This window comes from Anarhichas minor, unplaced genomic scaffold (assembly GCF_050575085.1).
Source record: "Anarhichas minor isolate MPS153535 unplaced genomic scaffold, ASM5057508v1 ptg000058l, whole genome shotgun sequence".
Classification (NCBI taxonomy): Eukaryota; Metazoa; Chordata; class Actinopteri; order Perciformes; family Anarhichadidae; genus Anarhichas; species Anarhichas minor.
The window spans coordinates 12,564,510-12,586,349 of NW_027466504.1; the positions used below are offsets into that span (position 1 = coordinate 12,564,510).

Here is a 21,840-nt window from a genome sequence, read left to right on the forward strand (position 1 = left end):
GTCTTCCTGGTAAAAAATAATGACATATGAGAGAAAGATCGTGTACCCCTGTGAAGAAAACAGAGAAGTGCATTTATAGTGTCGCGTGACTCACCCGCTGGACATGAGGAGGATGTTTGTGCCGTGTGGCAGCAAGTTGCAGCAGGTGCAGTGGACCTCGGTGACGATGCCCTCCCGTTTCTTGGTGACGAGCTACTTATCCGACTGGATCTTCCTCCGTACTGTGGTCCCTCTCCTCGCCCACTCCCACTTATTCCCTTCAGAGAGCGCGCTGAAGCGTGGCGCATTGATATAAACACGCGCGCTCACGCACACACATAGACGCGCGTACACAGGACTTGAATTTAGTCCCTTGGCAAATTCCCCCATGTCTGATTTGCAATCCTTTCAGTGAACAAGAGAGACATGCCCGCCAGTGAGGAAATACTGTGATAATGTGAGCAATAATGCACATTATAGGGTGTTTATCGTCCAGTGCAGCTGACTGATGTGGACATACGCACCACTATGAACAACACCTTTTAGACAGTGTGAAACGTTTAAAATATGATGTTCCCTGTGCCTTTACTGTGAATAAATTGGACAGTTTGAGTTATACCTTTCTTGAAACCATGACTTTAGAAGGACCACATCCTGCGGAACAAGACCTCACAAGCCTGTCCAGCCATGTAGTCGGATAGAAATCCTAAAATGTTCATGAAGCTATATTCTGACATCTTATTGTCTCTCGTGGTTTTAAAAAGTCCCTCCACTAACTGTGCTTTGTGCAACAGATATTCAGAATGTAGTCTGGACACGCTATTGGGGATTTAGAGACATTTGTTGGTCACGTTTCTGAGAGTTACACGAGTGGTAGAAGTTGTCCTGCTAATGTGGGCAATTGTAAATTGCAAAATTGGCCACATGACATGCGGATGGTGGTCTGTGTTTGCCATCGGGCAAATACATTATTCATAAACTAAATGTTTCTGTTTAATGAGCATTTAATGAATTATTCTGCATCAAAGCTAAATGTCCTCGTCGTTATCGAGCCAACTTTCTGTAATGAGAAAGCGGGAACACATAAAAACCATCGCTGTGAATTAAGCTCCTCGGGCACACTCCTGGTTACAGTGCAATCACACAATAGGCTGGGGAATATTTTTTTATTTTATGTCACATAACATTACGCCAAACGTTAGTAGCCTACCAGATTACATTGTGTTGAGGAAGTTTGATGACAAGCACAGGACCACTTTGAAAACCTTTCAGCATCACATCCTGTCACGGGTCGATCGGCATTCAGGCCCATAATTGAATTGTCTTTGCGGTTCCCGTTTTTCATTTGAAGGCGAAATGCCTGAGACGGTAAACAGAGGCAAATTCCAAGGTACAGAAAAATAACAAATTATTCAAAACGAGATTTTATTAGTATATTGCATCATTGACAGTACTAAAACGGCCTACTTATTGAATTTGAAAATTCAAAATAATATTAAGTAACTATAACCCAAACAATATTACGGAGAAACGTTTCCTCAAAGGAAGTAAACATCATTTTAATTAATCGTGTATAATGTGTGATTTCTGGTCCTTTAATGGTTCATGGACAAACAAAAGTTCATAGATAGAGTCATTAGAGGGCTTGTTTTTTCCCATTCTCAAATTTATCTTGGGTAATCCCACCCCAGACAGATATCTCACTATTCTTTCTCTGTGTAAAAGTGGAGTTTTGTATCTCTCCTCGGGTGTCGCTCCTCTCCTTCATGCTGCCTGCTTCAGTGCATTTTTTTTTCTCAGCTGAAACGGAAGACTTGGGGAGCCCGGCTTAAAGTGAACAAGGCTCCTGTAGTCTGAATGCACTCAGCGTAACGGGACGAAACACCGGGAAATATCGCGTTATACACACGTGCAGTCGATCCAGAAACAGACGATCGAGAGAAAATGTGAAGATCTTTAGTTGTCACAGTGTTGGGGCAGTCAACAGAAACCGGGAAAGATGGCGAGGACACAGACTCGCATGTTCCTCGCCTTGGCTTTGCTGGGAATTTTCCTCCTCGATGTGTCGGTGAAAGGAGAGCTACAGGAGGAGGAGGAGGAGGAGAGGTCCTGTCAAGGCGCCTTCGACCTCTATTTTGTCCTGGACAAGTGAGTGTCCGATATTATTTACGGCTTTGTTACTTTCTCATCGCTGCGCATTGCCATGCAACCACCCAGTTGTTTGGAAACGCGGAGCGCATCAGCCAGATTCCGTCTGTTGTTGTAACTGTGCCAAAGAAAAGCAAACTACAAGTTTGCGCGTGTACATTCGGTAGTCATGCTTTTATCAATTGGCTTTTTGTATCACACAATAAGTCCTAAATAAGATAGCGGTTTCTTGTTTCGTGGAATGACTATTCCACGAAGGGCACGTCCAAAACCATTTTAACCCTCGTTGTTTATCTTTAAGTGTCTTCTCGTACATATACACGGGATTGTATTTGAGGTAGGAAGACTATTTTGGACTTTGGGGCATGCTTTTCTTTTCTTTTAGTCCGGTTCAAAGTGGAGAGACACATAGATTGAGCTTTTACTCACGGGATGTGGGCAGGGCGAGCAGGATGGATAGAGTTTCAGGCTGATGACGCCTGCGGACACAGCTGCAGCAGCTGCCCCACAGCGGTGCTATGTGGCCTGGTGATCCTTTAACTATTCTTCTCTGCTGTATCCTGAACGGGCCATGTAGTGACCAGGGGCAGGATCCATTCTTTGTTCTTTTTCTGCAGGGAGTTAAGAGTTCTTAAATATGATCAGGTTGATGTTAAAACATGTATGTTGGCACCACCTTCTAGGACATGTTTTAAAGGTTGTAACTATGAAGTTAATACCTTAGTACGTTATTTATTATTGCTTCATCTGTAAGAACAACATCTGGCTTGCCAAGTTATGATGAATCCCTCTGGATAGTGTGTATCCTCCAGCTTTGCTTTGTCTTTTGAACCAGCTTTTCTATTTCACAGAACATCTCGTATCTATTTTACAATTACAATTTGAACCCCTTTTTAAAGTGTACCTCATAAAATATGCTGTATATGAAAGTGGTATCTTTAGAAACGTAACCCTACTCTTAATTCGTTTTTTTCAAGTATTTGTTGGCTTGTTTGTCTTCATTTGATAGAAGTCAGTAGAGGGCTGACAGGAAATGAGGATTGAGAGAGAGATGATGAAAAAGATCCCCAGCCTGATTTGAATCAGATCAGTTTTTGAATATCTTTATGTCATTTTGAACATGTTTAACACCTGGAACTAAATATCCCATTTCAAGCTTCATGGTCAGTGAGGATGTTTTTGCCGCCTTTGTGGTCTGTGTAAGCCTGACTATTCTAGTGATCTCTACATGTGATCTCGCTGCAGTTTCAGACTGCGCTGCTGTTCATAGCTGCTCAGACATAACTGACTTTTTTTTCGTCTCTTGGCTCGAGTTGCAAGGTGCCATCAAGCTTGTGAACACAACAACCAGACATGTCAAAACATGCTGTGGGCAGAGAGAGAGAGAGAGAGAGAGAGAGAGAGAGAGAGAGAGAGATAGGATGATAACAAACAAACAAGGTATGGCTGAATATGTTGCCCTATTTGTGTAGAAGAATACAGGTTATGATATCAAGAATGACTAGCAGTGATTTAGCGGTGAAGCTGTTAAACACCGGTATCTGTGTACAACATTTGGGAATATGGAGATGTAATGGTTTAAAAAAAAAAAACTATGTGCACCACCTAACTGGACACGTTGACATGACATTTTACTTTGCTTATGACAAATTTGATGATCTTTCGGATGTCCACTGCAAACATCCGTCAGACCCTCTTCAGTCTTTACCCTTTGCTTCAAAAAGTTTCTGAGGAGCCCGGGGAGCATGGCACATCACGCATGGCCAAGCCTCTGGTACTGTCTGACTGTCTGGACCTGCATGCTTCAGCAAGCCTCCAGGAAGCTTGTTGGCTGTTTTTCAGATCTTAAATGCCACACAGTGACCTAATCTAATCTTCAGTGATAGAGAACGACGAGAAATCATGCATTACGGATGCTTCTACGTGTCTACACTGATCTTCACCTCTTCACTGTCCAGAAGGTTATGAGGCATGCTGGTGTATAGAGAATGTGTGCGTGCTCCGCTGGACGCATCTCAGCACACAGAAAAAAACATTAGAAAACATTCCTACACTCCACGTCTGACCCACACCAAATACCAGGCTGCATTCTTCCTCTCTATCTGGTTGCCCGCAAATAGAATAATAGGTGTTGTGTTTTATGGCTGGGTTCTGAACAGAGATTTATTTTCACTGATCCAAGTACTTGCAGACAAAAGGAGATCCTGCTCTAATGCAAAATTCTTTGAATTCATAGTACATTTACTTTCTCAATGCAGTTTTTAAAAGCAATTAAACTCCCTCATACAGTGTCTGGGGGGATTGTTCGTACGTGAAATCTCTCAATTATTCTTTTCTGATTAATTGAATAACATTTCATTCCAAAAAAATGTCAGAAAATAATGAAAAATGCACAGGGCAACATCTCCAAATTGCAATTAATTAACCAATTATTTCCGCACATTGGACTAATTATGCTATTAAGGTCAACCCCCTCCTCAGTCATGTATTCACATATAGCCCCTCACTCTGATTGATGAAAAGAATACTTAAAAAATGTTTAACTTTAGCTGACAGACACTTTCTGTCCTGCACACTGGATTTAAACTGAGCCTCGGTTGTGTGTGTGTATCAATAAACTGAGATTTAGACAAGATAAAAGAGACTCCTCCTGGATCAGGGCTGGTATCATGCCCTCCCTTTCAGGGAAAAGGATAAGTGGAGCAGGAAGCGACTGGTGAAATAGGAGGAACAAAAGAGCCATCGTGAGTCTAACCAGCTCAGACTTTCACTCTTTATTCTCTGTATCTCTCTTTATATTTCACTTTATGACCCTGTTACACACACACATAGCCCTTTCTTTTGCTGTTTGAAGTTGCATCCTTCAATAGACACTCACCATATACAGCCACATTTACCCCCACTGAGTGTTACTTCTGCATCCCTCTGTTGTTCATCTTGCAGCCTTTTCACTCTGCAGACCGCCAACCTGTTGTCAAACTGCCTGTGCTCACTGGGACCATCTGTTCCCCCTCACAGTCACACACACACACACATAAACACAGAGATACTGTATACACACACGGACACACAGGCCAGCTGCCTGCTACATGGTCCCTGCTAGAGGCAGCCTGCTACATCTGTCCCTGTCTAACCTCAACCCTCTGGCCCAGCAGCAATTAGCCCCCATTAGCAGCCCCCTGGGACTGGGCTTCATTAAGGACACTGTCATGTACACAGCAGCAGCATGTAGCAGGCTAACCAGCAGCTCTCACTGCTCACAGGTTACAGTCCAAACTAATGGAATGTGACTGAGTGGCCAGAGGAATGTCCTCGAATGTTGAGCAGATAAACTGTTATGGTTGTTCCTGAAAGATGTCATGGCCATTAAATCCAGTTTGTACATATCACTAGGTGTCCTACAAAACCTACATGACCTTTTGAATCGCAGTCTTTCGGAAAGTGATGGCCCTATGTTCACATATGGGTTAGTTTTATGAATTGCACATCTCCTTTTTTTAGGTTTGGCTTCAGTTGTCTGAAGTTAAGGTGGGTACTTAGGGTTTTATCTTGGTTGGGCCATTTCAACATAAACAAGTTTACATCCTGGACTGCACTACACAGAGCAATGATTGGAATTATGCTAACTGCTACCATCACCATGCATTATGTCTACCATGTTCACTATCTCAGCGCGTTAGCCCTAATACTAGCTAGTTAGCGCTAAATACTTAAGTATAGGTGAAGATTGTCATTAGTTTCGGAGCTATTGGTCACAAACCAAATATTTGGACAAATCAGTATATTGACCCGATGATGGTCCTCAAAGTTATTACAGTTCATCCAGTGAGAACCATGGATGTCTGTACCAAATTTCATGGCAATCCAAATGTTGAGGAAACATCATAATCAAAACTGACAAACATTCACCTCATTTTGGAAATAGATCAAAAGACAGGAGACTTCAAATTCAGGAGGCTTCATCCTCTGGAGACCATGCATGGCTGTACCAAATGTCATAGCAATTCATCCGTAAGCTGGACCACAGTGGTGGACCACCAGTAAAAACTGCTGTAGTTCCAAACAGTCAGCTTTGTTTTTAAATTATCAGACAAAAAACATTTACATTTTTATATGAATAAGTTCAAACTTGCTGTTAGAGCCGGCCATCCTGCATTTTATTCAATATAACTTTTGGCTGTGGCTGATGATAATTAGCCATCCAGGGCAACACCACATTTTCTTTCCTTATAAGGCTTTGTTCTTTTTGTTTTTCAGATCGGGCAGTGTGAAGAATCACTGGATAGAGATTTACTCATTTGTTGAGCAGTTGGCAGAGAAGTTTATCAGGTACAAGCAGGATAAGTCATTCATGAGTTTGGAATTTTTCTGTTATCGCCGCGTTAATTTAAAACAACTGTGTGTTTGCAGCCCCATGCTGCGAATGTCCTTCATTGTCTTCTCCACACACGGAAACATCATCCTGAAACTGACAGAGAACAGGTAAGACCAATACCTGAGATCTCACTGTTTCTTCTGTCTGGATCTTTCCCTCCCTAAACTAAACTAGTATTAGACGTGTCCTCTCTTGTTGTGTTTATCTTTGGTTTTCAACCAACTCAAACCATCTCTAGCCTTTCTCTTTCTAACTCCTGTATTGTGAAAATACCTCTTTCCCTTAAAGCAGCTTCCTTCCAGTGAATTTTATCAGGAAATTTGTTTGTTTACCCCACAGGGAGGCCATCACTGGAGGCTTAACAGCTCTGAGAAGGGTTATCCCTGGAGGAGACACATTTATGAACTTGGGCCTGGAGATGGTAAGGATCAGGCTTTAAGACCTAAAAACATTGGCAAAGCCAGCCTAAATCACACCAGTTTTAGTCGTCACTACATGATTTTATTCTGGAAAACATCCACTGAGGATTAATTAAGTCTGGCATGCAGGTGGAACCAGGGCTGGTATGAGAATAGTATAAGGAGTGGCTCAGATCATAAATTACTTGCTGCTTCTTGAAACTGCTGAGCTTTTAGCATTCATATTTAAGCGAGGCGTTGCAAAATTAAGCATGATTCCACACTTCCACATTGTCTAGTTGTCATTTTTAATTCAGATGGCGTCCAAGTCCAAGATGGCTATTGTAATTGCCTGAAACTGTACTTGTTTCCTTTGCAACTGCAGGCTAATCAGCAGATCGATCAAGAGAAGCAGGGTAAGCTCTCTCCATTATGCTTCATTACATTAGCCTACATTTAGTGCGTTGTTTCAGAGAACATGAAGGTTTTGTGTTCTGCAGGGACCGCCAGCGTTATCATTGCTCTGACGGACGGCGAACTGAATGAGTGGCAGTTTGACACAGCTCAGCGAGAGGTAAGATGAGTTAGGGAGGTGGTGTTAGGAGGTAGACACTTGATGAAAAGATTTTAAGATTGTACTCACTTGCAAACTGCCCCAGGGCTGGGACTTGTTACTGTAGGTCGCAACTTTTGTTGTTTGTTAGGTTGGCCGCTAATAACTGGCTTTGTTTAGCTCACATAACCACACTGATAAGTTGCAAACGCTCACTATTTCCTGTGATTTTTTTCTCCTGGGACATTTTGTAAAGGTTTCATTGTTAGATGGTTGTTTAACAAATATATGTTTTAATATGAGGTAATGTCATGTTGTCTAGCTCCTGTCTAAAATGTCTACTGTGTAGAAAGAGAAAGTTTGTGTTTTTTGGGAGATTTATTTGGCCCCATAAGCCTACCAGAGTCTCTTTAAAGGTCACTGAATTTTGGTTTATTTGTTCTGTTTTGCAGGCTCAGAGGGCCAGGTCTATGGGAGCCATTGTTTACTGTGTGGGGGTCAAAGAATTCAACCAGACCCAGGTAAGATCCACAGAAGGATATTGAAGATGTTGAATATGCATTAACAAAAAAAGAGCAAATACAATTCTTTCTATGTCTGCATGTTCTTCTAGCTTGCAACTATTGCAGACACTGTGGAACACGTGTTTCCTGTGTGGGGAGGCTTCCAAGCCCTGAGGGGAATCATTGACTCGGTAAGACACGTACATGCCACATGTAAACAGATTCACGCTCATCCACACACAATCATATTAAGTTATTAAATTGTCTTGAGACTTGTGTTTTTTCCTTTTGTCTGATCACTCAGATCATCAAGAAGTCCTGCATTGAGATTCTAGCGGCAGAGCCGTCCAGTGTGTGTGCAGGAGGTAAGAGGTGTGATGTGGTGCAAGGGTCTCCCCTTCTTGTTAAGACACTGGGCAGTCACGGTGTGCGATTGTGTCAGATGACAGCCGTCCAAAGCCTCTGGAGTGGAACATGAGGTTGAGTAATCGCATGGACGCTTATGACCGCGGAGTGACAGAGAGCGTATTGTCATTCACGGCCGGGGGAAATTAGCATAGCCGCTTCAGCACAGCTTGTGTGCAGCAAAGAGGAGGGGGGGACGGGTGTTGGTCAGAGGAATTAGCCATGAATCTTTAAGCATGGCTGCTTCGCTGGCCTAGTTTGCCACATCGTATATGTTAAATGGCTGTTTCAACCCTGTCCTCCTTCTCACCTCTTCGTCCGTGTCCAGCTCTTTACAGCAGTTTCAGGAGGTAAGAAACGGGATAACAACTAAAGAGAGACGGTGAGAGAGAGCCGTTATGTGTCGTCAGCAGGATGGATGAGCTTTGACATGACCTTATTAGGACTCACTTAAGTGAGTGCATTTGCAGCAGTGCTACCAGGACAACCAATGGAGATTAGCCTCCTTCATTATGGGATAGGAAGGATGGGAAAGGATAGGGAGAGGAGGGAGGAGGGGAGGGGAGGGGAGGGGAGGGGATGTTTAGAGCAATAAAAATGTAGCTTTTAAAGGACAAAAATGAGGATGGAAAAATAAAGAATCACAGTTGTCGCGTCATGTGATAATTACATTCTCTGGTCTGAGTGTGTCACTCGACATGTGCCCAAATATCCTCCAACAGCCTCATTTATTATTCGATTGATGAGCAGCCTAATGGTCAGTGAACTAAGAAACCAAGGACACGCTTTAACCAAGGTCTGATTCTGGCCTAATTAATGAAGGGCAAAGAGTGTAGTTGACTGAATACATGCTCATCGTGTGCTGCCTTTGTTGTAACACGTTGTGTATAAATAACATACAACTCCTATGTTATGGAGTGCTTCTCCAATGCTTCTATCATATGCTCATGGTTGGCTTTAAATTGTCCTGTGGAGAAATAACAGGCTCTTTTGTCCCTTACTCAAAGCTTATTATTTCTGTATAAAGTCATATAATGTTATTGTCGAGCACTTGTCACGATTTAACAAGAGTTTGCTTTTATTTTGAACTGCAAGACTGTCGTCAAGGTTCCCGAGAGGTTTGAATACAACCATCTTCCCCCATCCATCCATTCTAATGCGTTTACATGCACTTACATACTGACATATTACATAGGTATTGTGACAGTCTCTCTCTCTGTCTTCCTCTCTGCTTGCATGTGGTCACATACCATACATGCTTTACACCAACACACACATGTTAAGATGTTCTTTAGACAGCACACACACACACACACACACATCTTCAAGCACATGTACACACATGCCCCTCACATTGATGTGAAGTGACCAGACCGAGCTGCCTGCAAACAGGCCATCAGACTGGACAGTGAACGTTGGGCCACACTATCAGACATGACAGGACTGATTCCCCTCACACACACACACACACAGGACAGTGAGAGTTGGGCCTTAGATCTAACATGACAGCAGAGATTGCTGCTTTCATTAACGTCTGACCCTTTCCTCCCCGTTGTTCCGTCCTCCTTTGCCCCTCCCTGCCCTTCACTGTCCTGTCGAACTAATGTGATTGAAGTGGCGCTGTTCGGACAAGCCGTAGCCCATTTTCTCCACGCACGCGAAACACACATGCATTCAGATGTGTATAGTCACACACAGGCACACATTCGTACAAATGAAATACTTGTCAAACGCTCAGGTGTAGATGTAAATGGACATGTGGCCACTGAGGCAGGCAGAAAGCACCACCAGTCCCTGCCCACCATGTGTCTGACAGCACTGACCTTTTAGCCCATCAAGTCCCGGTGTGTGTGTGTGTGTGTGTGTGTGTGTGTGTGTGTGCGTGTGTGTGTATGTGTCAGGTTGTGTATAGAGGATATTCAAATTGAGACTTTTTCTTTCACCCATCAATAATTTACATACAGTGTATTTAAAAATGTTTATTTTTAGCAAACATTTTGGTTTGGAAATATTCCTTATGACTCAGTATTTAATATTTGAATGAATAAGATGCTAGATGTTGAACTGTTACATGTAGTTATAATACAATGCACTACTTAATTGCTGATTAATAAAGCAAAGCCAGTAAGCAATTTTCTATTTTATTTTCTATTTTTAAAGGAGTAGGAGAATTAGAATCTCATAATTAGATTTCATTGGAGTAATATCTGCCATCTACCATTACCAAGTTATGTGCTTTTTGTGTGTGTGCGTGTGCGTGTGTGTGTGTGTGTGTGTGTGTGCGTGCACACATACGCCCTGTCACAGTGCAGCTCATGCTGTTTGATGGTAACATTGTGTGAAAGGGGGACGACTGCTAAAGCAGCCACGGCACTGAGCATTAGGAATAATTAGTGTTAAGACCCCCAAATAAGTTGCACATTGTTGTGGCTGCAAACTACAAACCACATAAACCATCAGTTAATATGAAAATTATAAAATTATTATACACAAAGTTGTATAATAGTATTTTATATAGTTGTAATGTATTGTTGTTATTATGTTTTACAGTAGAATCAGGACAGGAGGAGGGAGAAGACATAGTGAACAGTAAATGATTGGCTGTAATGAGATGCAGGGTTAATTGGGTTGTGTTTGTGTGTGAATACACATGTAGAATCTGAGGCTAGCTGAGGAAAGGACATAAGCAGCACTGACAAGTTGCATGTCATTGAACATCTGTAAATAAGCACACACACATGCAGATGGACGCAGTTGTTTGAGGATGGCTGTGTTCCAGGATATTAGAAATTTGAGTTAAAGATGGTTTTATCTTTCTGAGGCTGGATAACTGCACTGTCTAGTAATAGTAACCAATGCAATGTCTAGTCATATTTATTATCTCAATACCTACTGTATATCATATACAGTATGACATATATACAACTTATCCCTTGTCTTGTACTTCATCCCTTTTTCTCCTGGATTTCCGACAACTTTGCCCTCTTAAACAAATGTCACAACATCTGTAAATATGTCGAGATGTGTAGGCAAATGTAAAGTGGTGTCTGTTTCCTCCACTCTGCCTACGTTGGTGTATCTGTATTTATGGCTCTTCAGCCTGTCTGACCTTTGAGGAAAATACTGTCATGTATACACCCACACTCTGTGATGTTTTTATCCAGTGATCTTCACGCTGGAGCTTTAAATGTTAAAGGTGTGGCAAATGTTCACTTCTATTAACCAGGATAATGCTAGAGGAAAGCTCACTGCACAGACAGAGACCAAACACACACACACACACACATATGCACGTTCAAACACATGCCTGCACTCATTCATGCATGCACATACTGAAGAAATGCAGACACTTACAAAACGCAAAGGCAGTGCACACGTACAGTATGTACACCACGTTACAAACAGATGCATACAGACATGTGTTTAAGGTGCCATAGTTAAGGTCAGACCTACTTTGACAGTGCTGTGCTGTTGTCAGCCTGCAGGCATGTTTTTAAGCAAGTGTTTTTTTTCCCGCTCTCTAACATATGCTGGTTAGCAGCCACATAGACACTCCAGCATATGCTGGCAAGCCTCTGTCAGTGCGCTTTAACAGTGCCTGGAGGAAACTAAAGGTCAACACCACTCTCACACACACATACGCACACACCTTCTGGCTACTGCACAGCACATATTTGTGAAGAGCAGCACTTTTAGCATTAGCACCATTGGAGCTTATTATGGCCTTTCCACACATGCACGCATAAGCACACAGATATAAACAAGCAGTAATGAGGCATGCACAAGTTTCTCCTGCTTAAGTTGAGCACGTCAGAGAGAGAGAATGGCTGCCAGCATTCAACATAAGGGTATACCGGAAATTTTCTTCTACTTCAAACTAAAATAGAAGACCGATTTTGATCTTATGCATCTCTCACATACAGCTGAAAATATGTATCCTATCATTGTCATGCTCGAGTGTGCATATAGCTAACCGATTCTGATGGTGCCTGCACTCGTTGTTTTTATCTCAAGAGAGTTTCCAGGTGGTGGTGAGAGGCAATGGGTTTCTCCATGCCAGAAACATTGACCAGGTCCTCTGCAGCTTTAAACTAAATGATACGCTCACTGTGGGTAAGTTCTGCAAACGTACACAAGCACACGCAAGCTAACTCACTAATGCATCATGGGATCCTGGTTTGGCTTGTGCATTTAAGAAGAATGTGGGAACCGTGTTTAAATTTCTCAGACTTATAATGTGGTATTATTGTTTTTCCTATGCAGACGAGAGACCAGCGGGAATAGAAGACACCTTCCTGCTCTGCCCTGCTCCTGTCGTAGAGGAGGTTGGGAGGTAAGCTGCGCGGCTCTCACTGCCTTTTCACCCCAACACGCTTTCTCAGTCATCACTCCAGTTGCCAAACTCTCCATGTTCAGCTGTAACACTCTGAGCCCAGATATTTGCCAGCTGCACACAAGTTTGGTGTCTAAACCAAAAGACTGCCGTCCTTGAACAAATTAGGGCCAAAGTCATTGAGTGTCTGTGATCAATCAGTGTTTGTCACAGCTAACGAAGCCAGACACCAATCACAAGGGGACAACAGGAGTAGAGCCCAGGAACACAACTTAATGAGAGCCTGCTGGAGAGGACCTTCGTTACTGTGTCTGTGTGTGTATGTGTTTGTGTGTTGACGTGTTGTGTGATGTATCCCAATCTCTGTCTGACACTTTGGGAGAGCGAAAGTGTGAGTGGAGTCGGTGGGGCAGTGTAAAGTTTCCTCAGAGGGCTTCCGGCTTTGCTCCTGGTGATGAAGAGCATAAGTTCCTTGCAGGGCAGACAGAGCGATGCTGTGGGCTGAACTCGGAGAGGACCGAGGTCCGGCAGCCTTCCCGTCCCCGCTGCCTGCAGTCCAGTGCATAATTATACACTCTGGCCTGCGGCCTCAGACACCTCCCAGTCATCATCTGTCTTGTTGCTGTCACTCAGATTTCAAGCGTGTTTTGAGCTCGTCTTGTCTGCCAGTGAAAAGTACTGCTTTAATGGTTAACTGCTGTTCAGAGATGTGGAAAGAAGACATTTTGTTTTCACACTGTGGCGGCAGGAATATCTACAGTATTATTTTATTCCCACGTTATAACAGACACATATCATTTTTATTTTAACTCAGACATTGGGGGATTGACGAAAAGACAGCAACAAATCACCTAATTCACAATCCAGCAGTAGTTGTTGCCAGTTGGGCTGCTACTGCTGAGAGCAGAGCAGAACAGGCAGCATCATTACACAATGCAATAGAGCCTGAAGGAATTATGCTTCCATGTAACAGAAGCCCATCAGAGCAGAGACAGCACTGCTTTAACACCCTGAGTGCTCCTAAAGAGGAAGTCAGCTGTGAATGGCTGACGGGCCCAGAGAGGAGGCCAACAGCTGGTTTATGAGTTCTGGGCTGCGGTGGAACATGGAAATATGAATTGAAGCAAGCATGCCACTGTGCAGGCTGGACAGGTGTTTTCATTATTCGTAAGTTGCAGTTTACATCCATGTCTGTCCTAAATGTCATTGCTTCATCATTTTTATATATACTGTATATATACAGTGTATATATATATATAATATGATTTGTGTACCTAGAAATAAAGCTGAACCCACCCACACATCAGGAAATGGACAGATTTCACCAATAGTGTAGGGATCGCCTCCTAATACAGATTACAAAGCAAACTTTTCACTTGTTTCTGCCATTTCATTGACCAGACTTAATCAATGATGTATACAATCATTAGATGCGGCCCTAAGATGTCGGATCACATTATAGGTGAACTGCTTCCTGTTTGGGGGTTGTAAAGTCTATACATGAGGTCTGAGGGACTCCAGCTCCCAGCATCACCTCTTCACCCAAACCCCAAAGACCCTCACTCACCTCCTGTTCCACCCAAGCCTTGTCGCATATAATGAAGTCATTGACGCTGCCGTCACACAAATCTGTGTTGACTGGGAACCTTCCGGATGCAGCTCCCCCTCCTACACACACACAGGGCAAAGACATATATATTGGGCAGATTGATGATTGATAGGGGCTGAGATCTATCTGTCAGAGAGGAGCTGATAGCACCGTGTCCCCTGCCTGCCTGAGAGGAGGGCTGACCATATACTGGGGAGGGGGGGGCAGAGAAGGGAGGGAAGAAGTAGGAGAAAAGAAGAGTGGCACCTGCACCGCCAATTTCCTTCTCTGAAGTCAGTGTCAACATGAGTTATGAGACGAGCTGCAGCGGTATGGAGAGGACACAGGAGAGGGTGAGGAGGCGAAAACAGAGTCAGTGATTGAGGAAGTGAAGAGGGGGTCTCAGAAGGGAGGGACAATGCTGAAGGGATGTAGAACAGGAAAGGCCCTCCTCACACCATCCCCCATTCTGTTTCCTCTCCTCTAACCCCCCCCCCCCCCCCCAACCCCAGCAGTGACCTCCCCCTTGTCGCCCCCTCCTCAAATCTAAACCCAGAGCTCAATGCCCCCCTTGTCTCTCCCCCCCCCCCCCAAACCATAAGAACAGCACAAGAAGCCTTTCTCCATTCTTTTCCAATCCAGCGGCCTACGTTTCCACCCTCAAACATCTATTTAGCTTACATGTCTTGTTTTTGTTTTGCTTCATGAATAACCTGTCAACTAAATATTCCGCTCACACCTGAATCCTGTACAATCTTTGCTTCCATCAACCTCGCAATCTATCAAACCAAAAAACGAAACATTTCATCCTGTTTCTTGTCCTTGGCCTGCCTATCTGTGTGCAGTTACAGCTGAAGATATCAGCACTGAATACTGGTGAATAAGAAGTAATGTAGCTGTCTGTGGTTTCCACATTAGAGGTCTGGGTCTGATCCAAACAGAAGAGATTCCTTCTGTGGGTGGAGAACTCCCTGACCTCTTTAGAGACGCTGGCTTTGTGTCTATGTCAGCATGTTAGTGTGCTTATAAGGCAGCAAGTACGGACAAAGTAGATGGAGGAATGTGTTTGCCACCTCAGGGCGAGCTTGTACAGTAGCCGAAACGAAACAGCGAATGTGTGCACACAAGCATATGTACACTCAAGCGTGTGATGTGTGTTGCATTCTTTTGCGTTGGACGATAAGACCAGTCACCAGTTTGTCTTTTTTCAGGGTAATCTACCTGCAGGTGAGCATGAATGAGGGCCTCTCCTACATCACCAGCTCCGTTCACATCACTACTACAGAGTGTGTGAGTACATCCTGAGTATATAAAGTCTGCACTATCACACATGATGATAATTTCCTTCTGGCATGCTGCCTTATTTGAATAAACCTTCTTTCAACCTTCTTATTTTCTCTTGGTTCTCTAGTCCTCTTCTTCTCTCCTCCCTCTCTGAGGTCTCCTCTGTTGTGTCTGTCATCAGAGGAGGCTGTGAGTACTTTCGCTTTTCATTTTCGCCTTTCTCTCGTCCATCGTCTTTTAGTCCGGTTTAATCAGAATCTCGTCATTCTGTGTTTGTGTGCAGTTCGACGGCACCATCGTGCTAGTATCACTGCTGGTGGTGTTCCTGCTGTTGGCTCTTCTGCTGATGTGGTGGTTCTGGCCTCTCTGCTGCACTTTGGTAAGTTTGACATTGGTATCATCGGCCGTTTGTTAACTATATCTTTGGTTCCCTCATGGCATTTCTTTTTCAATCTTCAGGTGATCAAACAACCTCCACCCCCTCCTCCTCCAGAGCCAGTAAGGCTTGTTTTATTCTCTCATCATAACTGTTGAAACTGACATGATAGTAGTCGTGGTAATAATTAATAGTAGTATGTTTGGAAGGATATGTGTCATGTAATTGAGTTTCACTCTAAGGACTCAGATGATGATGACGGGATGCCCAAGAAGAGGTGGCCCACAGTGGATGCGTCCTACTATGGAGGAAGAGGAGTGGGTGGCATCAAACGCATGGAGGTATGCACGTGTGCACACACACACACACACAGACACACACACTTTCAATGCTCAAAAGCATATCAATATAAACGAGGCTTTCCTAGGTGCGATGGGGGGAGAAAGGGTCCACCGAGGAAGGTGCGAAGCTGGACAAACCTAAAAATGCAGTTGTAAAAATGCCAGAGCAGGAATTTGAACCGTATGAGCCAAAGCCTCGAAAACCACGCCGCCGCCCCCAACAGCAGAGGAGGTGGTACTCCCCCATCAGGGTTAGTCTTTTATGCAATTAACTTATAAACATTTGAATGTAAATTTAAGGTTGTGGTTTTTATTTGAAAATGTACCTTTTAATTATTTCCTTTTGCTTTCATTTCTTTCCTTTCCCGGTCCTCTAGGGGAAGCTAGATGCTCTGTGGGCTTTGTTCAGGAGAGGGTACGACCAGGTATCTCTGATGAGACCACATCCTGGAGACGAGGTGAGCCTCACACTCAACTGCAGTCACATTTTTCTTTTCACCTAAAACATGACTAGAAAATCGTATGCGTCACAAACGGGCACGATGACTGATACAAAACTACAATTTGGTAATTGTGTGTAATTTTGGGGGATTGCTCTGTGGGTAAAAACCACCTAAATGCTGTTTATGACTTGGATGGCACACGAGGTTTGAATGTGTTTTTCCATCTCTGTATGTGGACAATGGAACATCTGCATTCTGTCTGTCACACTGCATAAAGACAACACGTGTCACTGAGCAACATGTACAATTCTCAACACAGCAGCTCAGTACTGATTTTCTACATGCACACTGACACACAAACAGCGAGTCAATGAGCCACTGATACCGCTCTCTCTCTCTCAAAGCTGCCATTGTTCACGCACAAGGACTACTGTCCGTGAGGATCCCCTGAGACTCCTAGAAAATGACAGGGTTTTATCAGGTTTCCAAATAGTATGTTACACACTCTATCTCTACTTGCAAGTGATAATACCGGTAGAAAAAAAACTGTGTCATACGAGGTTTTATTTCAGCTGAAAATGTGAACGTGCTATCTTACTGGCCACGACTGCTGCTCCTGAACAGTCCTAAATCATGACATCACTGTCTGTGGCAGCACAAGAGAGAGCAGAGTGGCCCCTATTATCTAACCTTGACCCAGTGTATGGCATCCCATAACCCGACCAACATGTTTTCATCATCATACTGGTTGTCATGGTGAAACAGCTGCTTCGTTGTAAATGGTTTCATTGTCGCCTCACATGGCGGAGGCCACAAAATGTATTGATTTGTTCTTTGAGTGACATGATTCATCTTTACTATGCAACTGTGTGTGTGTGTGTGTGTGTGTGTGTGTGTGTGTGTGTGTGTGTGTGTGTGTGTGTGTACTGGAGTCTGTAAAAATGTTCACCATCAATGGTTTTATCCCTTCTTTCCATCTTGGATTTTTTTTTTTCTAAGCAGAACAATTCCTCTCTGTCGGGGCAAAAGTTCTTCTAGTGTTTGTCAGCCACTTTCTGTGGGGCTTTGGTTCAACAATGACCCCCTCAACTCCTTTCATGAGTCATTATCTCACATAGAAAGCAATGAGGTGGAAAAAAACCACTTTTGTTGCAAGGCAGATAGTTGTTTAGAAATTGTGCTAATAGCCGTATCTCACATGAAAGACCACAATGATTTTTTTATGTTGAAAAAAGACAGGCGCAGATCTAGATTCCCCACAGTAGTAATGTCAAACATCTCTGCAAAAGCAAGAAACAGCAGAGCTGGATGACAAATAGCCCAACAAAGTGGTAAAAAACACAGTGATAACTAGCGCTGATCAGACTTCTCAATGTAGATTGTTAACCAGCAGCTCAGGAGGAGCTCGCCCTGCTTTCTCCCCACATTACTCCTACTTCACTGCCTCTGCAAACGGCCATCAGCGGGGCTGCCAGTTTCTGCCACACTGCCCGTATGCGTTTGATCTCTCTCTACTGTGTGTGTGTGTGTGTGTGTGCGCGCGTGCGCATGTCTGTGTCATTGCAACGTGTGTGTCAGCTCTCCCGACTGAGCGTCACATAAACAGATGGGGAGTTGAAAGGCCACGGGCCATATTGTGACAGAAGAGATTCCCTTCTTTTGTCCCCAGAGCTGATGGCTCTGATGGGCCCGTCACACAGCACAGACCAGAGCGGAGGGTCGCCACATCCGTCCTTACACGCAGGCGGCACAAATGAGCACAGCAGCACCCCCCCCCCCCCCCCTCTTCCCCCCTTTATCCCCACTTCACTTCACTTAAACTGAATCAATTCACCCAAATTACAAAAGCAAACAAAATTGTATCACTTACCTCGAGTGGTATCCAGCCATGCAGACAGTTTTAGTGTTACAGTGGAGGTGAATGGAATTTAGTTTGTGTTTTTGAGGACAAAAGAATATCAACTCAAAGACCACTCACTCATTTGTTCTGGAGCTTTCAACCACATCACTTCTTTTTTAGACAGAGTTTGCTCAGTTTTCATGTAACTGATATTTTTTTAATGAAAATTCCTTCTGTTGAAAGTTGTTCCAGTGAAAACAGTTTACTTCCTTATCTCCTGCCCAAATTCCCAACCAATAGGCTATAGACTACAAAGTACAACCAACCTGAGTCAGGGGGGTTTCATCAGATAACAACTGTCCTATTGATTCTGGAAAAAAATGTTACTGTGGAATTTTGTTATTTGTTAAACACATTGAGCACTACAAATGTAATTGACCTCTATTGTGTTGGTATGGAGGAAGAAATCTCAGAAACTAACTAACTGAAAACCTCAGAAGATAAAATCTAAACTACACGTGAACTACACTCCGTCTCTGCATTCCAGATGTTTTCATCCTGACATTATTATGTAAGTTATCCGTGCTTCAGTGCAGCATATGAACTCTATGAAGTGTGCTGACTCTTTTGAGCACACGTGTATCGCTGTAATGTCATGCAAGGTGACAGTCAGGGCTGTCAGGTCAGATGTGCGTCTTTCGCTCTCTCGTCTTCCTCGCGTTTTTTATTTACTAGAATTGTGACAAATGTGTGTGAGCGTCAGTTCTCTGTGAACGGACGAACAATGTCTGATTCCTGTGTTTATTATGGGGAGCGTAAAGTCGTGGGGCTCAGAGGGAGAAACAGAGGCTAGACAGCGAAGTGGTGTGAGGAGGGATGCTGGAGGTGTTTTTTAGGGATTTGAAGTAAACAATTGTCAACAGGGGAAGTAAAGCAGCGACAGACATCACAGCCAAAGGGACACACAGGGAGACTGACCATCACAAGTGGCACATGTATGACCTCTCACACAACTCATGTATGTACATATCATCTACTTTAAAGTTGAAAAAAAAAGCCAATTTTCCACTGCAACACCAATCTTGTGTTTTTTTTGGTGCTCTCTTGCAGCCAGCCCCTTAACCTTTCTCTCCCTGTTTCTGTTATTCATGAGGCCGAGGTTTCATTCAGGCCATATTTTCTGGTGGAGGCATGCTTACAGTCACACACACACACACTCATATTCATGAGCTTCTGTTCTCATTGTGTCCATATGCTCTCTCTGGTGATGTGCTGCTGCTCTGCTGCTCACAAACTGGGCTTTTCACCGCGGCCTGGCGACAAGACCGAAGCAGTCACCCCCCAACCGGGCTGCCCCCAATCAATTACGCGGCCCTCATATACACACACACACACACACACACTCAAACAATAGCCCCCTCAGTCACAAAGATACTGCTGCTTGGGGTCCTCTTATTGGCCCCTGTGTGACTTTAGGGCCTCTCTGTTTAATAAGGTGTTATAATCAGACCACCAAGGGTCGGTGACACAGAGACCTATACCCTCCATCCTTCACACACTGACTGAGCTAGACAAGAGTGTGTGTGTGTCTGTTTGTGTGTCTACAGAAGGATGCTATGCAGGGGACAGAGAGGAAAACCATCAATGAGAACAATAAGAGTAGCGTTCCATTCTCCCCGACTTGTAAATTATGTTAAACGCGAAAGGTCCTCTGTTAACTATTGTGGGGATATTGAAACCCCTCCTTTACATTCCAACAAGTCAAGCACATAAGAGACATAAACCACTTTATGTTCTGCATCACGAGAGGCACAGCAGAGGCTCCGAGAGAAGAGGAGGGGAATGGGGAACTCTACAGACTGCAAAAGCATGTGTCTGTGTGTCTGTGTGATAACTTGCTCAGTGCCTGCCTTTGCTAGCATCACAGCTATTGTAGTGCAGGTGTGGACAGAAGACAGAAGCAGCTCTGTGTGCCCTCCGGGGGCCTCAAACACACATGCCTCTGTCAGCCGAGCTGGGCAAAGACTCACACAAACCGTTTTGACTGGTGGATCTTAGAAGCTCATTGACTTTGCACAAAAGATGCATTGCATTTTAATTTGTATTCTGCATTGAAATGATTATGTGTAGTTGTGGTTTAACGTTCTTCCGCCTGCGTGTGTTGTAGGGTCGCTGTATTAGTTTCCAACGGGTCAAAGATGGGGATGGGGAGTCCACCCCAAACAACCAGGCTCCTCCTCGCACACATCACTCTCCATTGACACATCACGCTCCTCCTCCTCCTCCTCCTCCGCCCGCCGAACAGCGACCTCTGGTCTCCAACTCTGTCCCCCGTACGAAGCCTCCGTCGAGAGGGCCCCGCACCACGCCACCTTCCCGCACACCCCCTTCCGTGGTCCAACCACCTCCAGCTCCACCCCCAACTCGTGCACCCCCGGGGCCTCCAGGACCCCCGCCATCTCGACCCCCACCCAGGCTCTGACGAAGAAGAAGGGGCCTCCAATAAACAACTGATACATCAACTCATTCAATAAAAACACCCTTGTCCTACTTTCACCCCAAAGACAACAGAGAGGCATACAATCTTAGAGGCCAGGAGCTCTGTGCTTTGTTGCTGGACAGCAAAAAGATATTTATCTGATATCAGAATCAGCTTTTAGATAAAAACAAACAAATATAAAAACCACAAACATGTAGTAACTCGATTAAACCTGTATGTACAGTATTAGATGTTATGTTGACTTAAGTGGTAAGAGGAAGTGAAATCCTTTTTGGAAATCCAACAAAAAGGATTTAGGTGTTGTTGAAAGTCAGATTGAGTGATGCTGGTAAATAGTTTACTTTGGGTTGGGAGAGAATAATAATGTTGAGCAAGGACGTGGTGAAAAATACAGCATGTAGTGAAAGAGCAACAATGTCAGCTATGTTTTGGTTTGTTAATGTAGGTTCCTACAAATCAGACTACTTTTAACCAAATTAATTTTTCAGTGATTTTATTGCAACTGCAGGGCAGTTTCTCCACATTTTATTTATTATAGTACAAGCCCTGTCTGCGTCTGTTTTCTATTTAGTGTCAGGTGGGTTTCTGGGCTCTCAAATCTTTGAGGGAGGGTAATATCAAGAGGGATATAAAGCAGCATTCCGGCATGGCATCTGATGTATTTGTGGTCTTATTAGCATCAAGTGAACGATTGCATTGAAAGTCTGTATTGTACTGCATTTACTGACTGAAATGATCATTTGTATTATTTCTTTATTAACCTTTTGTGTCGGT

At 43.8% G+C, this 21,840-nt stretch overlaps 1 protein-coding gene across 1 annotated transcript; it reads left to right on the forward strand.

Moving 5' to 3' along the window:
* Nucleotides 1–1,978: 1,978 nt before the first annotated feature.
* antxr1d (ANTXR cell adhesion molecule 1d) lies at nucleotides 1,979–21,048 on the forward strand. Its single transcript, XM_076077035.1, has 18 exons — nucleotides 1,979–2,127; nucleotides 6,385–6,456; nucleotides 6,538–6,609; nucleotides 6,842–6,923; nucleotides 7,286–7,316; nucleotides 7,401–7,474; nucleotides 7,906–7,974; nucleotides 8,067–8,147; nucleotides 8,261–8,321; nucleotides 12,376–12,474; nucleotides 12,625–12,694; nucleotides 15,494–15,572; nucleotides 15,850–15,945; nucleotides 16,026–16,064; nucleotides 16,185–16,283; nucleotides 16,370–16,534; nucleotides 16,661–16,741; nucleotides 20,734–21,048. Exons 1-18 carry the CDS (start codon nucleotides 1,979–1,981, stop codon nucleotides 21,046–21,048), a joined length of 1,734 nt encoding a protein of 577 aa, XP_075933150.1.
* Nucleotides 21,049–21,840: the final 792 nt, after the last annotated feature.